General features: G+C 37.4%; 2 protein-coding genes and 1 long non-coding RNA gene across 3 annotated transcripts; 2 read left to right on the forward strand and 1 right to left on the reverse strand.

Moving 5' to 3' along the window:
- The first annotated feature begins 1,171 nt into the window (after window positions 1-1,171).
- On the forward strand, window positions 1,172-9,530 carry LOC103989080 (filament-like plant protein 3). Its single transcript, XM_009407833.3, has 5 exons — window positions 1,172-1,538; window positions 2,046-2,276; window positions 5,562-5,757; window positions 7,064-8,868; window positions 9,032-9,530. Exons 2-5 carry the CDS (start codon window positions 2,166-2,168, stop codon window positions 9,365-9,367), a joined length of 2,448 nt encoding a protein of 815 aa, XP_009406108.2. The 5' UTR covers window positions 1,172-1,538; window positions 2,046-2,165; the 3' UTR covers window positions 9,368-9,530.
- Window positions 9,531-10,959: 1,429 nt separating this feature from the next.
- On the forward strand, window positions 10,960-16,476 carry LOC135639983 (chlorophyllide a oxygenase, chloroplastic-like). Its single transcript, XM_065154045.1, has 9 exons — window positions 10,960-11,133; window positions 11,494-11,739; window positions 12,195-12,299; window positions 12,403-12,684; window positions 12,782-12,929; window positions 13,919-14,103; window positions 14,229-14,341; window positions 14,935-15,229; window positions 15,936-16,476. The coding sequence occupies exons 1-9, from the start codon at window positions 11,059-11,061 to the stop codon at window positions 16,107-16,109; spliced, it is 1,623 nt and encodes a 540-aa protein (XP_065010117.1). The 5' UTR covers window positions 10,960-11,058; the 3' UTR covers window positions 16,110-16,476.
- Window positions 14,154-16,004, reverse strand: LOC135639984 (uncharacterized). Its single transcript, XR_010497120.1, has 3 exons — window positions 15,876-16,004; window positions 14,572-14,612; window positions 14,154-14,394 (listed from the first exon to the last, which is right to left on the reverse strand). It is a non-coding gene; the product is annotated as an uncharacterized LOC135639984 (long non-coding RNA).
- Window positions 16,477-16,770: the final 294 nt, after the last annotated feature.

Consider the following 16,770-nt stretch of genomic DNA (forward strand, 5'->3'; position numbering starts at 1 on the left):
AATGTGATGATGGCAAAAGCACAGAAGATTTGTAGTTTGGATGTTCATTAGATCCAAATACTTTCCCTTCATCTAATTCTGATTTATTTTCTTTGTCATGGTGATCAGTTTTTCTTATCTTATCCCAATGTTAAGAATATATGTAACATCGATGACACATACATTTACTTGTTCTAAAAGCTTATAGGTCTAAAACCGGCTCGCGTAAGCTTATTAAGATTTATAAATATATCGAGTCTTTCTTAATAATTTTAATTTTTTGATAATCCAATTCAAATTTTTATCAAATTATATTGATTATATTTTTTTTTATCAATGGAGGACGAGAGATAAGACGATGCATGATTTAGGACAAAAACATCGGTTCTTGTTAAACTTTAGGAATTCAAAATCGATCAAACCCAATCGCATTGGATCGACGTATTTAGTCTAATATTTTTATCTCTATATTATTATTATTATTATTATTTTAACGAGGATAGATGACTTGCAAAGAGCTGTTTGAGACTCATGCTCAAGACACCTATTGGTACCAAAATATGTTTCTGAAAAGACATTTTGGTTAATAGAGATGGGATTGATTCCCTTGAAATCACATCCAAAAGGAACAGATGAGTTGAGGCATCATTACCTACAACAGCCAGCCATATGAGCGGTACTGCTGCAGTCATCCACGATAAAAGGGAACATCGAAAAGGTTGAGAAGAAACAGTACAAGAAAATATTACGTGATCTAACATAGTCAGTCAGTCAGTCAGTCAATCTTGACTGTGAGACACAGATCGATGCAGAACTGATCAGTATCAGGCAATTTACTATTTGGCCCCTTCTAAAATTCTTTCATATATGTCTTATGTAGCTATGTAGTCAGAACATTGCAGCAGATGGTCTGTCTGTAAGGAAGATTACGTTTATATGCTTGCAAAGATTAGAAAAAAAGTAGAATGTTTCATATTGTAATGTTAATATAGTATAAATCGAAGTATTTAAAGGTGTTATGCATCGTAAATGTAAACTAGAATTTTGGAATGATGGATATTTAACTTGAATTTAGAGAAATAAATATGAGAATATACATAGAGAGAGACACAGAGAGAGAGCAGTAGAACGGAACAAGAAAAGGAAGAGTGTTGAGGCTGACAGTGTCTCTCCTGCGAAGCTAATAATTAGTAGTAATGGCAGAAGGAGAAAGCATGCAGAGGAGAACAGCGCAGAGTGCGCAGCCGCTGCGCCCGAGGGCGGGAATGACGCCGGCGCTGTTTTGAAAGCGTTAAGAAAATGGAGCCCCCCTCGGAAGCAAAGTAAAAAAATAAAGCAGAAAAAGTGTCCCCAAGAAGGCGACTTTCTTCTCCCATTCACATGTGCTGCCTCAGAGAGAGAGAGAGAGAGAGAGAGAGGTGGGTTTTGGAGCTCGACTGAAGGGCAATGAACAGTTTTGTAGCCCCAGCATGTATAAAAGATAGGAAATTGAAGGAAAAAATGGAGCGAGAAAGAACAACCCACGCCGATTTCGTGTCTTCTGACATTCCTTTCATCCGGTATGAATGACGACTTCGTGACCCTCTTTATGACTCCAAGTAGAACTCGGGTTGAGTTGTGTTTTCCTTCTCTGTCTGTTTCTCTCTCCTTTTCCTTGTGTGACTATGTTCTCTCTCGTTTTTCATCGATGTGATGTAGTTGGTTGTAAGCGATGAAATTTTGGGATGATGGGTGGTTTCTTTAGGCTTTGCCGCAGAACTTTTTCTTCTACGTTTTCTGTGTTGGGGTTTTCTGGTTTCTAATTGTTTGTCATTTTATTATCATTCTGTTCTGCTGTCTTGGAAAGATCGAATCTTGGATGATTCTGACTGTTTTATGTTGAAGTTCATGGCCATGGTTAACAAGAAATATTTACTTTTGCTTTGTTTGAGTGAGGGATGGATTATATTTGTGTCTTTCTAGCTGCATTTTGCTATTTATTGTGTTTTCCGTTCAATTTAGGTTTAATTATGGTCAGTGGAGTAACGGCTGTCCGATCCTGGATCACTGCTTCTGTGTGTTTGTAGGAATTGTGTGTTCTGCAAGGCGTAAATTTTTGGGATCTTGAGCTACTCTGGAATTGGGGAGGTGGTGGTGAACTATGCAAGCAAGGTGCTGTTGATTCATTTGATGCTTGACATTGTAGAATGGACCCTCGGAGTTGGCTGTGGAAGCGCAAATCACCAGAGAAGAGCCCTGGTGAGACCGAGAGTTCGGGATCAGTATCCTCTCATTCTGAGAGGTACTCGGATGACCAGGTTAGTCTTTGGCCCACTTTAATAATTTTCACTGCTTGTCATTTAAAATGCACTTATTTGTACTATTATCAGAATTATGCTGCTTTGGATTCTTAAATATCAATCAACTCAAAGCTTCGGAAAGAGACCAAATGAAGCATATGTAATTGTTAATAACTTGTTGGAAAAAGGAATTCCTTGGTTATCATGTTATCCTAAGAGTCTAATCCAGAGCTTGAACTTGTATTCATTTGTCTAATTTTTCTTGAGGATATGGTTGGTTTGAGTCAATCGACCTTGGAGCATACCTTTTTTCTCCCTGCTCTGCAGAACTCTGAATTGTGAGTCAGGCAGGAACCATTACAGTTTGGTTAGTGAAATTACCTCGTTCATTTTGTAATATGTTTTCTCTTGATTTATAGCATGAAATTTTATTTCTTTTCATATAAAATCTAGCTAGTGTCCTAAATATCACAATCTAGAATCTAGTCTAGCTAGTTTTCTGTTGGCCAAGTGCTTACGTGAGCGCTCATGCAGTAGTAAGAAAATATTGTTAACTCTTACCTGAATGTGACTGATGGTTTCATGTTGAAAAATAAAGTCAGTTAGGTGTCTTTAGCAAGGAAGCATATTCCCTATTGTTCATCATCATCATATCTGATTCAGAATATGAGGAAGCGGCAACCGCAGTGGTAGTAGAGAAGAAAAGGAGGAGGAGAAAGAAGAGTATAAGGAGGCAGAGAAGGAGAAGAGGAGGAGGACTAGGATAAATTAAAAACTGGCCTTCATTATACTCAGCCATGGCAGTTCAGGATTTGTACGTAATATCAAATAGTCTCACGAACCTAGAATTATTGCATTAATTGCTTTAGTTATTGAGATTTGTAATCTCTTACCTGATTTCGTGTCGGCTAGTATAGACTAGCATTTTACCCTCCTTGTTTCATGTATGTTTACACAAATTCGTTGTGTTTACTTTAGGGTAGATTTGACACCTAAAATTTTGTAAGCTTTTATACCTTGTTGGTTGGAATATTCCATGGTTTTCAATGACAATTGAAGCAATCCCATCATTTTTTATGTAAATGGGAGTGGCATTGTGATTGTTGTTAGTAGTGAGAGTGAATTTAGAGCTTTTGATCATGCAAATATCAGTACTAGTATATGATAGTGTAGATAGTAGGATGATATAGTTTTTTATTATTGGATTATTATTATGTCTTGCAACCTATAATGGTCCGAGTAACTGTATATATTATGATGGAGTTGCATTACAGCAGATTTGTGTACACATTTGGTGATTGCATTAGTTACATTTTTGGCACCTGTCATACTGTTGCTTGGTGTTTTTCATGTGATGTCCTTTAAAACTGTGAGATAATTGGACAAGCCAAGAACTGGCTATCATATGATGTACTGCAATCTGACACCTTTGGAAAGATGATGACGGAGCCATCCATGGGCACAGAGGGTATATGGTCAATGATCATCCTTATTTTCTCTAGGAGACATGATCCTTAGGTAGTCTCGTTCTCTTCGGTCTGGGATAATGTGCTCTGTGAGAAAGAAGAGATTCTTCAGAATTAACATGATTCACCACAAGTGGTTAGATTAATGGACGAACTTCAGTGTCTCTTTTGATGCATCCTTGCATGGTTAGATTGGTCAATATTAGTATCTTGTTGGTATGTTTGAACTATGCTGTTTTTTCACGATGGTGAATCTTGATTGTTGCCTTCTTTTACTATATTCTGTGCTGTATCAAAATAATATTATTTAAGAGCTTTCAATTATATTCACGTTACATCATATGAAATTGTTTGAGATCCCGCTCATCTATAGTAGTGTGATACCCTACATCAGAATTATGTGATTTGGCTGATCCCATAGGTGACCCTTGACCCGTGTAATTTGCTACCATTTGCTAAGAGCAAATAGTCAGTGGTGCTGTCTTGATTTAAGCACCAATGATTCTTTTGCAATCTAGCCAGGCAAGTGTATTTTGGAAAATGATTATTTTATTTTATTTAGGACATCAGTAGGCAATGTGTTGAGCCACTGATTATGCTTGTTACTCTGCACGTAGACTTGTTTTGGTTCCTTTTCAGGTTATGATTTGCCAATGTTACAGAACATATATAAATAGAAAGTTAAATACTGTAAAATGTTTTATGTGGAAACTAGACTTGTGCATGTACGTTGATAATTGCAAATTTGGGTTGAACACTTTGGCTCGAGTGTGATCCATAGTTTTGGTACGAAGCAGTAGAGAGAAAAGCTTCATGTCGATCAGGTGGAGATTCAACTTAGCTTTTAGATTTTTCTGAAAGAAATATGATCAATCCTATCAGTTTGAGTGGGTAATGTTGGATACACCTGAAAATGAGACAACATTTTATCTGGATAGGGTTTCTTGCTTATTGTCTTGGTACTTCTTCACCTTCTATATGTAGAATGTTGAGTGATTGATTTGAGAGAGCTTGAACACTTTGTTTTCTTTTTTTCTCAATCACTCCATCATTCATGAGTAAAATCAATTTCCTTTGTGCATTCTATTGTTTTCTAAACCCAAGGAAAGAACTATAGAACTGTTGAAATAGGGAGGTGAGAAAAGATAACAAGTTTACTACTAGTTGGTGGTGGACGGTAACTTCACTAGCCTTAATGATTTGTTTTGGTTGCCAAATCATATTCAAAGCACCAAGCCAGAGTTTATCAGATACTGATGCCTATCCGTTTATTCTTCTGGCATATCTTTGTCATGTGTGATGTTGTTCTGGCTTCTAGTTTTCAGTGATCCTTTCCTCTACCATTCTTTTTCAGACATGCAGATCATGATCAAATTGTGATGATTATCCTAGGCTGATGCCCATTATGACAGATTCACATTTCCAACGGTATGCTATTCCAGTGATTTAAATTTTGGTCCGATATTAGTTCTAGTGACCTACCGGACCATTACAATTTTGGTGTACCAAATGGTATTGTATCTCATATAGAGCTATATATTTTGATACTGGAGCTTAGTCGAACTGTTAAATACCGATCTGTACAGGTCAATACAGTAGAGATCTTAAACCTTTTTCTACTCTAGGACAAGGTATCCTTGTCAACATAGGATGAAAAGTTGAGTTTTTATCTTCATGTTCCCTACATAAATATAAGTAAATTTCCACTGACCAGATGTTTTGATATGTGTTTCTAGAGAATTGAATGATGTACTTGGAGATAATTATAATTTAATATACTTGGTTATATAATAGATAAGCTTCAAGACAATAACTAGGCCTGTTCTTTGTTAAGCAGGAAGGCTTAAGGGCTTCTCCAAATGATACTTCAATCCATGCTGATTCGCCAGAAATTTCATCCAATAACTGTGATGGTGAAGTTCATGAAAGTGTGAAGAGATTGACCGAGAAACTGTCAGCTGCTCTTCTGAACATCAGCGCCAAAGAGGATCTCGTCAAGCAGCATGCTAAAGTCACAGAAGAAGCTGTTTCAGGTAATTGGCCCTAGATGTCGTTTGTAGAGAGTGCTATGTTTTCCGAGTGGTGGAGAGAAATGTCATAACCCACATACATGTAGAATGCCTCCTTCAGCAGATACCATGTGACCGAGAAATCAAATATGCCTCTTGTTTGGATATATTTAGTATTTTATTTGGCTTCTTTCTTAACACTATATTAATTATATACAAGTTATGAAGATCAAACAGGTATAGACTAGACATTTTATTTTTCTTTGTCACTTACTCTTCTTAAGTAGGCACTCCCTCTCATTTCAGTTTTAGAAAATTAAATTCTCTAGCTTATGCAGATAAGTTAGTTTCTTTCAATAATTGTGCTTTTAAGATTTATTGTCTTTTACTTTCAGTTTTAATAAGGAAATAAATATTTTACATATTTCAGGATCTTATGATGTCAGCTTTTCTTTGTACATTACTGTAACTCTTCAACAGATAAACTGTTGCTACCTAATGATTAATAACAGTGGAGAAGGCTTTCTTTGGCATCTAGGCTAACAGAGTTTGATTTCTTTCTTCACATGGCTATTTGATTTTTCTTCCGAAAAAATAATCTATATCAATCTTCTATATTTGAATGATGGTATGAGAATATCTTATTTGATCTGTGTCTCATTAAAATAACGGTATCTGTTTTCTATGATTCCCCCAAGTTATCCTGCTTTTATTAGATTGGGGCTCATAAATAAATTGTGCTGCAACTTGCATGACATCTCCATATAAACATAACTTTGCCGCTTTCTTCACAACTGGCGAGATTGATACCTCTAGTAACATGACTTCTACAACCAAAAAAAAAGATGACCTTCATTGCAGTATACAATTATAGTTCAAAAATGTGGAAGAATTCTCTTTTTACTATGAACTATAAATATTTGTCATAATATAACCTTGTACTATCCTCTCTCCTATCTTTCCATCCATGTACAGTCTCCATGGAGACACAGGTATAAAGTGTTGTTGTCAAAACAACAATTATCTTACTATCATGCAGCTGCACTTGCTCTGTGCAGGCAAAGACTCATGGCTTGATGCAGTAAGCTGTATCGGAATAATGATCTATTAAATATGCACATTTAGGACTTCAGAGGGTACATTTAGGAATGTAACATGGAATGAACATTTAATGCTCTTTTGATCTATTTGGTATCTGAACTCTCTTACCCACTTCATAGATAAAATTCCAATAGATTTGGAATTTTCCAATTGTTCAATTACCAGGGCCCATTTACTAAATCCTCATGTTGATTTGTAGTCTAAAGCCTAAAAATCTGGAATTTGATAGGCTGGGAGCAGGCAGAAGCTGAGGTTGCAGCTCTAAAGCAGCAGCTTGAAACTGCAGTCCAGAAGAACTCCGCCCTTGAAGATAATATTAGCCAACTTGATGGGGCCCTAAAGGAATGTGTCAGGCAGCTCCGTCAATTAAGAGAAGAGCAAGAAGAGAAAGTTTGTGATTCCATCACTAAGAAGACACATGAATGGGACTCCGAGAAGCAGGAGTTTGAGAAACAACTCGTGGAACTTAAAACACAGCTTGAAGATGCAAAGACTGAAGCTGCGACACTTGATCATGAATTTCAGGCAAGACTTGAAGCTGTTGAGAAAGAGAATATGGCTCTGAAGACCGAGCTCCACTCTCGATCTGAAGATCTTCAGGTTTTATTGCTAGAGAGAGAGCTAAGCAATAAAGCAGCAGAGACTGCAAGCAAGCAACACTTGGAGAGTATAAAGAAGGTTGGTAAGCTTGAAGCTGAATGCCATCAATTACGGAGTATAAACCGTAGGTTATCATCTGTAAGCAATCACAAGCCAATTGCTAGCTCAGTTTGTGTCAAATCTCTGACTGATAGTCAATCAGATAGCAGTGAGCGGTTGATTGGTATGGATAGTGAACATGGCTGCTCAGACTTATGGGCATCTGCTTTAATTGCTGAGCTTGATCAGTTCAAGAATGAGAAGGGTAGTTCAAGAAACCTCACCACGTCTGTAGAGATTGAGCTTATGGATGATTTCCTTGAGATGGAAAGACTTGTTGCTTTGCCTGAGATTGATCATGGAAGCTCTGGCTTTGGAGCAGAAGCTGATTCCTTCCAAGTTGTCAGGAGAGACAGCCCTCCGAGGGTTGAAAATGAAATTCTGCATCATAGATTGATTGAGTTAGAAGAGAAAATTGAGAGACTGGAACATGAAAAAGCGGACTTAGAGATAACTTTGGCTGACTCACACAATCGGCTGGATATGTCTTGCAATCTTCTGACAGCAGCTGAGGATAAGATAGTTGAACTGCAGAGAGAGATAGATTTGGCAGATGAATCAAAAGAAATGGTCAGAAGTGAAGCTATGAATTTGGAGGGAAGGTGGAAAGAATTGGAGACTCAGCTAGAGTCAGCCTCCTCGGAAAATGTAAAGCTCTATGCGAGGGTATCTTTGTTGGAAGAAAGTTTTGAGGCTGAGAGAGCATTGTCTGATGAACTTAACTCTACGATAAAGATTTCTGAGGATGCTAGACAGGCACTGGACTCTCAGCTCAAGTCAGCACATCTGGAAGCCAGAAGTCTAAATGAGAAAGTAGGACTATTAGAATGCCAGGTTAAGGAGGGAAGGGCATTGTCTTCAGAATTAGCAGCAAAAGAAGAGGCTTTTGAGGCAACAAGAAAGGCATTGGAATCTCAGCTCGAGCATGCAAATTCAGAAGTTCGGATGCTACAGGAAAAGGCTAGTTTCTGGGAACTAAAAGCTGAGGAGGAGATGATATTATCTGCTGAATTTGCAATTAAACTAGAAGCCACTGAGGCAACAAGAAAGAAATTGGAGCTTGATCTCAAGTCAGCACACGAATTTGCCACCGAAGTAGAGGCTGCGGAGACAGCAAAAAAGGCACTGGAAACTCAACTTGAATCCGCACATATAGAAGTTGTGAAGCTGAGTAAAAAGGTAGTCTTGTTAGAAAGGCAAATTGATGAGGAAAGAGCAATGTCTGCAGAATTTGCGTCCAAGTGTCATAAATTGGAGGATGATTTGTTGAGGATTAAAAGAGAAGCTGATCTTTGGAGCGTTACAAACTCCAACCGAGAACGGAAGATAAAACAGGTGAACCTTCTCATATATTTGGTTTTTCTTTACCTTGTACTCACAGTTAATCTGTCATTTCTGTCTCCTTTGTGCTCCATATCACTGTTTCGCTTATCCTTGTCCGTCACTTGTTATGCACAGGTCAAAGTTCTATGATTCTAATGTGTTGTCTGTGTTGCAGGAGAAAGAACTCGCTCTGGCTGCTGGTAAATTGGAAGAATGCCAGAAGACAATAGCCTCTCTGAATCAACAGTTAAAATCATTGACAACTTTGGATGACTTAATGTTCGAGGCTGTGCAGCCCGAACATAACATTGGCTTGGCAAATCTTAGTGGTACCGAAGCCGATGATCTCTATCACATCGATTCTTCAGAGGTAATTGACAGTTTTACTATTTCCAATGGCAGAGAAAGGAGCTCACCTCAATCTTCTCCGCGCTCTTTGCTTTCTCCTTCATCCTCAAATCTGTCCGAGTTTATGAGAACATTGTCTTGTAGCAGAAGCACCACTCTTTAGGTCGAATAGGGGATGAAAATTTACAAGTTTAAACAACTTTGCTGTTCAATATATAGCAAATGTACATCAAAGAGCTGGTGGTTACTGGTTTTTTAGGATGCAATCAGCAGTTGATGGTTCTTCCTTTTTATTCGGAATGCAAGTTAATTAGTTTGCGGTGATTCGAGATCTACTTGTGTATTATTGGTGTATTACACAACTAATGAATGTCTCTCTTTTGAATGGTTCATGAAATTATTGCTTTAAGACTACTTTCAAGTCGACTACATATTTGTTCCTTTGCATTGTTGTTAGATTCTTGATATCTATCAGAAGGGAATATGAAGAAATTCACATTATTTGATTTAAAGATGGAATTATTGTGGCTTCAAGAACTATTGTTTGAGACACAGTTCACAACATCCCCAAGACCATAATTACTTCGTTTTACAAAATGCTTATTAGAAGTTTTTGCCAATCAATTAATGGAATCATATTGTTGAACGGCAATATTTATCGGTCTTCTTTCGTTATGTTTATAATCATTCCCATTTTATCTTTTATCAAAATTATTACCATAATTACTTCGAGCTTGGGCGATTTGATTTCGATTCTAACTATATAGAACTAGAATCAATTTTCATTTCAACCGATTAAAGTGATAAAATAAATAAACAAATAGCAAATGACCAAAATTCATCATGGATCGAATGACCAATATAATGGTGAAATATATGTTATTTTTAAAGGTATTTGATCAATTTTATAATTCAAATATATATATATATATATATATAAAATAAACCCATCAAAATTTTACATATTCATTTTTATATTATTACCTCTATTGAAATGCATCCATGTGAAACTTTGATCAATGTTTTGAAATACATTTATGATTTTTTTCTGCTTTAAATTATTTTTAAAAAAACATATACATATAATAAAATCGGAGAACCGTTATATATAAATATATATATATATATATATATATATATATATATATATATATATATATAAATAAAAGCGAACATAGTGCCATTGAAGAGTCACTCATTTGTTTCAAGTAATCACATAAAAGTAAATTTATAGATAAATCCGAAATAAATAACACAAGAAAACTATCAATTACCAGTAGAGTTGGTTGGAGTAGCTTTCAGGTAGACTGTTCCGAGAGCATATTCTTATGAAGGCATGTTAAGGAAGGATCCAAGTGGACTTGTGGCCAATATCTTTCCTACCCACAAAAGGAAGAAGCATACCTAAGAAAATTTATCACACTCTTTTCGATAAAAACCCATATAAATACCTTAACGCGCTGATTAGATCACCAATAGAAGAGCGGGTGTAGATTTGGGTGTCGAAATGGAGTCTTTTGTTTACTTCCGCAACTCGGGCGTGATCCGAAACCAAGTTGGCTTAGATATCGATTGCCCACGTGGAGATGGATTAATGGTCCGTGGGCTGCGCGCGTCGCCACGTGGAACGGCGAGCCCGGCCTCGGGACGTCACGTGGCGGGGAGGGGGAGGACCGGGGAGATCGCGGGCGACGCCCGCCTCTTATCGCCAAAGCCATCGAGAGCCAACAGATATTATATATTTTCGCCGTCAGTTTCCAATTTCCCCGCTTAAATTCTGGTGGTCATCCTCGTTTGTCTTTTGCTTTCATTGCTTTTCCTCCTCCTCCGCCGCCGCCGATCCTTTGGATCTCTATGACCATGGTGGCAGCTCTGTCTCCGCTTCCGATCTCGCACTTCCGACCGTCCTCCAGATTCTGCACGCAAAAGGTGCGATTTTTCTTTTGGTTCTGGTCCTAGTTTGATGGATGATCCTTTGATATCTCAGTCTCTGGTTAAAAAAAGGAGATTTTTTTGATCTGATTTAGAAACCACGGTTTCACGATTCATTTCTCCAAGCTAATCGAGAGTTTCATAAGTTTAGGTCAATTAAATGGATAGTCAAGGATCCCAAAAAAAATCTCGCAATTTCGTGCTATTCTATGCTTCAAAGATATGCTAAACGAGCTTAATTTCCGAATTTTCACCGTCCTGTTCTGCTTAATTCATCAGCAATGTTGAGTTAGGAGACACCGACTTTTCCGGTTCTCTTCGTGTGTGATGTTTTGTTAATGATCCATGGAATTGCAGAATGTTGGTGGTAGAGGTGGATTCAGAGTGTTGGCCGTGTTTGGGGATGGAGAGGGCGGTGGGACGGACAAGAAGAACACATGGGGAGAAATTTTTGATGTGGAGGTTCCTCGCCCCAGGGTGCAGCCATCGAAGGGCAAATTCTTGGATGTAAACCAAGCTTTGGAGGTGGCCAGGATGGACATTCAGTATTGTGACTGGAGGGCGCGGCAGGACGTGCTCAGCATCATGCTGCTTCATGAGAAGGTACTGTGGTAACAACCATGTCCAACCCTTGTTGTATGCAGAAAGAATGCTTTTCTACGGAAAGATCATTCTCATACTAGTTGAGGCTACTTGAATGAATGACATATCCATCAAAATTATTTTTCATGTTGTTGTTATAGATGTAGAAACTAGATAGTGTTTATTTTCGGTTTAAGGTCTGACTATGATGAACTTTTGGATGTTTTTCATCCCAAGATCATCTTCTTGTAACTTCCAAGTGAAAAGTGTCTTGATAAATCTACAAAGATGTGATGTTTGATCGATGAGAATTGAGCGGAGGACACTTAGAGAGATGAACTTTGGGATTTAGCCCTCCAATTACGATATGATGAAGAATTTTGGCTGGCTAACTCTGAGTTGTATCAAATATTTCATGCATGATCAGTAATTTCTAAAGCTATTTGCTAAGATGCTTTTTCCTCTTTCTGTTTCAGGTGGTAGAGGTTCTTAATCCATTAGCGCGTGATTTTAAGTCGATCGGAACCATGAAGAAAGAGTTGGCAGAGTTGCAAGAAGATCTAGAACAGGCCCATAGACAGGTAATCTTTTAGGTGAAAGAGGTCACTGAAATTTCTTGCTTCAGTTTTTTTTCGATCATACTTATACGAAAACCGACATGACAAGCTTTGGACTTTGGTATAGGTCCATGTATCAGAAGCAAGGGTAGCTGCTGCTCTGGACAAGCTTGCATACATGGAATCACTGGTGAGTGACAGACTCTTGCAAGAAAAGAGCTCATGTGATTCCAGTATCGAGTGCATCACACTTACTCCGAGCACTTCCTCAGCATCTAAAGATCCTGTCAAAAGTAAGTCAAGTAGAAGAAGTCTAAATGTTTCTGGTCCTGTTCAACCATACCATTCCAGCTTGAAGAACTTCTGGTACCCAGTAGCTTTCTCAAAAGACCTCAAAGATGATACTATGGTATGGATGCCCTTTTCTATCTCAAAAATTATAAATTCTGTAGATTTTAGTATGCTGTAGATTTGTTCGACTTCATAATCTGTTCTCCTGAATTCAGATTCCCATCGATTGTTTCGAAGAACCTTGGGTGATTTTTCGAGGAAAAGATGGTAATCCAGGCTGTGTTCGGAACACATGTGCTCATAGGGCATGCCCTCTACATCTTGGATCTGTTAATGAGGGCCGAATCCAGTGCCCTTATCATGGTAAGTGCAAAATATTTCTAATAATAAGTACCAAATCCTTTTCTGAAATGAGTTGATTTCTAGGAAAAATAAAACCATGTCAGATAAAGGCAAGATTCGGAAGCAGTAATGTGAAAAATGCTGCTTAGGTGATTACTCTCTAGCGATATTTATTAATTAAAATTTGGGCTGCCTTCACTTGCACAACCAAATTATTCATGTTGGATAGTCAAAAGTCTATGAAGGCTTGCATATTAAATGTACTTGTTGATCTTTCCAGTCAAAAACAAAGAAGGAAAGGAATTGCACTGTCATTGAGATAATTCCATTGGGAAGTCCAAACACACACAAGAAAAGAATAATGATAAAACATAATATTGTTTACCAACAGAGTGAATTTTACAAATGTTTGATATACAGAAAGTATACAGAAAGCGAAAATTACATGCTTATTCAAACCTTTTTTTGTTCTACATGATAATCTTTGATTTTGTTTGGCTTATGAAGACTCTCTACTTTGTAATATAAGAGAAAACAAAGAGGCGAGACAAGTTGCGTTAACTTATCCAAAAACATTGTGGCTTATTCGACGAGAAAAATCTCCAAATTCGCATGAGCTTAAACTTAATGAGAGCATCAACATTATCAATCATTTGTTGTAGATTATCCTTTGATTATCTGTCAGGCCATGTCTCCTACAAGTATTGAGATTTTCATATAACTAGTAAAGAGAAGAAATTAAATTTCAGCATTAGGTAGACATATTGGGAATAACTATCAAGCATAAATGGTTGAAACTTTCAGTTGATATAGATCATGCATTTTGAAGTGCTTTTGTTTGATAGGATGCCTTTCTCATTATTAGCTTCTGCTACATGTTCTCTTTTAAAAGCTTAAGTTATATTTTCATTTTACTTCTGACCACCATAGCATCTGCAAATTAGCATGTTGTTTCAAGAGAAAACACATAAAAATACGTAACAATGACTTAGATGTTGTGACATTTTCAGGGTGGGAATACTCAACTGATGGTAAATGTGAGAAAATGCCATCAACCCGCATGCTTAATGTCCGAATTCGGTCATTGCCATGTTTTGAGCATGAAGGGATGATCTGGATCTGGCCTGGCAGTGCGCCTCCAACAGATACACTTCCATCTTTGCAACCTCCTACAGGATTTATGATTCACGCAGAGGTAATACTAAACATAAGTGGCATAAGACAAATGATAAAAGACAAAATGGATCCTTGAATTGCAGAAATTTTACTGCAAAATGATCATCTAACATTCGGGTCTGCTCATGTTTTCCATGTGGACAGATTGTCATGGAGCTGCCTGTGGAGCATGGCCTACTGCTGGACAATCTTTTAGACCTTGCCCATGCTCCTTTTACTCACACCACCACTTTTGCGAAGGGATGGAATGTTCCAAGGTTTGTACCAAGACAAATACTGCATTCGATTTGCTAGTTTCTCTATCTGCACACTGACGAACAAATAATATGATAATATCATGTAACATAGGTAGAAAATAATGAAAGTATAAAACATAATCAAGTTTCTACAGATAATCCCTGTTATATCATCCTAGCATGACCGCTTCTCGTACCAAGTTTGTCCAAAAACTCCAAATTTTGTAAAAGATGGGGGCAACTGAACTTACGTGCGATCCTAGAATTCCATCTTCACAGAGCTAAACCATGCCTTGTCAATACATCAAAGATACACCAATGAAGTGTGATATGTGGAAGGTGACAAAAAGGATACATGTTGCTTTGTGATGATAATAAAGCTGTTCGAATTTATCAAAGAAATATAAGTATACCAATTGTTAAAAAGCAGATACATTCAATTGTACAAATGTTTTCTTGAAAACCCTAGGCATTATCAAAGGCTATGTGTATCATTTTTCCTAATCGATGACCTATCCTCTTCATGGAAGGATACTTAAAAGCCTACTCCCTAGTTTTCGCATATAGTGTGCTAATATTGCGTGTGAAATTTCTTTTGTTGCTTTTCTTTTCAGCTTGGTGAAGTTTCTCACACCTGCATCAGGCCTTCAAGGATACTGGGATCCTTACCCAATTGACATGGAATTCCGGCCGCCCTGCATTGTCCTCTCAACTATCGGGATATCTAAACCTGGAAAACTGGAAGGAAGGAGCACCAGGCAGTGCTCAACACATCTACACCAGCTTCACGTATGCTTACCGTCCTCCAGACAGAAAACAAGATTATTATACAGAATGTCATTGGATTTTGCTCCGTTGCTTAAGCACATACCTTTCATGCATATCTTGTGGAGACACTTTGCAGAAAAGGTGAGTCTTATAACCTATTAAAAACCTCTGATTCCTTTTAATTTGCTGAATTTTCATTATCTTCACGAACATAAGATAGTGTCGTAGCAGCAGCAAGAGTTGCATATAATTTTTACTAATTATTGAGTATAGTTACTAAGAATGTTCAGAGAATGCACCAAATTTAACGTGTAGATGACATTTTCATTGCTAGTATGAATAAACATGAAGCCATGAAGGCTTTTCTTCTGTTTCAGCAGTGCAAACTAAAGACATGAATGTTCAGGAAAGTGGAGCTGATATCTAGTCTTATATAAAGGTCAATCTACAAAAATCATACTCTTAGCATTCATCTTTATGTAGATTTTATCGATCATCAGTATCATATTTTAGACCTACAACTCGTCTCATTTTGTTATCCTTGGTTCTGTTTCACTGAAAGGTTATATATGATACAACTCCTAGTATTCTAAAGGGTGTGATCTTAAGTTAATCAGTATTTTATGTCATGGTATATTTACCTGATGAAATAGAAGCTCCACATTAGTTTCTTAATTGCTTAAGTTATATCTATCGATTAATCGCTTAAATCAACAGAAATAAATATATCACAAGCAGGTTGAAATAAGAAACCCTTCAAAACTGTAATAGCAGGCTAGTATCTTACCCAATACAGTAAGCTTCTACTGTGCTCTTCTTAATGTGCTGATGGGAGTTTTGCCAACAGGTGTTGAATGAGGACCTAAGGCTGGTGGTTGGCCAGCAAGATCGCATGATCAATGGAGCAAATGTTTGGAACTCGCCGGTCTCGTACGACAAGCTTGGTATAAGATACAGATTATGGAGAGATTCACTTGAGAGAGGAGTTGATCATTTGCCATTTACCAAGCAAGACAATTAGATGCTACTCTGCAAGCAGCACAAGTCACCTTTCAGCTCATGTGTCATTATTCTTTGGGGGATAAGCAGATGGTGATGGAATCCAGTGATCTGCTGAGCTCCTACTGTTGCAAAAATAACCATGAATTGAAGATTTCACTAGTGAAGGCAAGGTAAGGACGAAAGGAGGATCATTTCTTGTGACACTAAATTGTGCAATAGCCAGAAGAATCTAACATACCTTCTCTTGCTGTATTGATTTCCATGTACAGAGCCAATTCTGCTTTTGCTGCTGCATCATTTTTTTTCCTCCTTTTTTTTTTTGAGCTTTACTTAGCTCTTGTATGTGAAACAGAATAATAGTAATAGTAATTATTATTATTTTTGAATTTCAGAAACCTGTTATAGTGTGTAGATATCAGAGGTCAAAAATTTCTGATTTATAACCCTTGGATTCATGAAAACAGAGGACTAACAGTTCGCAAGAAGTTTTAACCTGCCACAGGATCAGCAAGCAGGAATGCTCACACTGGAAAACAGAAAGCCTCGGGAATCAACAAGTTGCTATTGGTTCTTAAGCCTCATTTTGTTTGCAGGAAAACTGTCAAAAGAATAAACTGTTCAGAAAATAGCAGATAAAGAGTATCAATCTAGTTGACTTCTTTCTTGAGAAGCTTTCAGAA

This window comes from Musa acuminata, chromosome BXJ3-6, assembly GCF_036884655.1.
Source record: "Musa acuminata AAA Group cultivar baxijiao chromosome BXJ3-6, Cavendish_Baxijiao_AAA, whole genome shotgun sequence".
NCBI classification, from domain to species: Eukaryota; Viridiplantae; Streptophyta; class Magnoliopsida; order Zingiberales; family Musaceae; genus Musa; species Musa acuminata.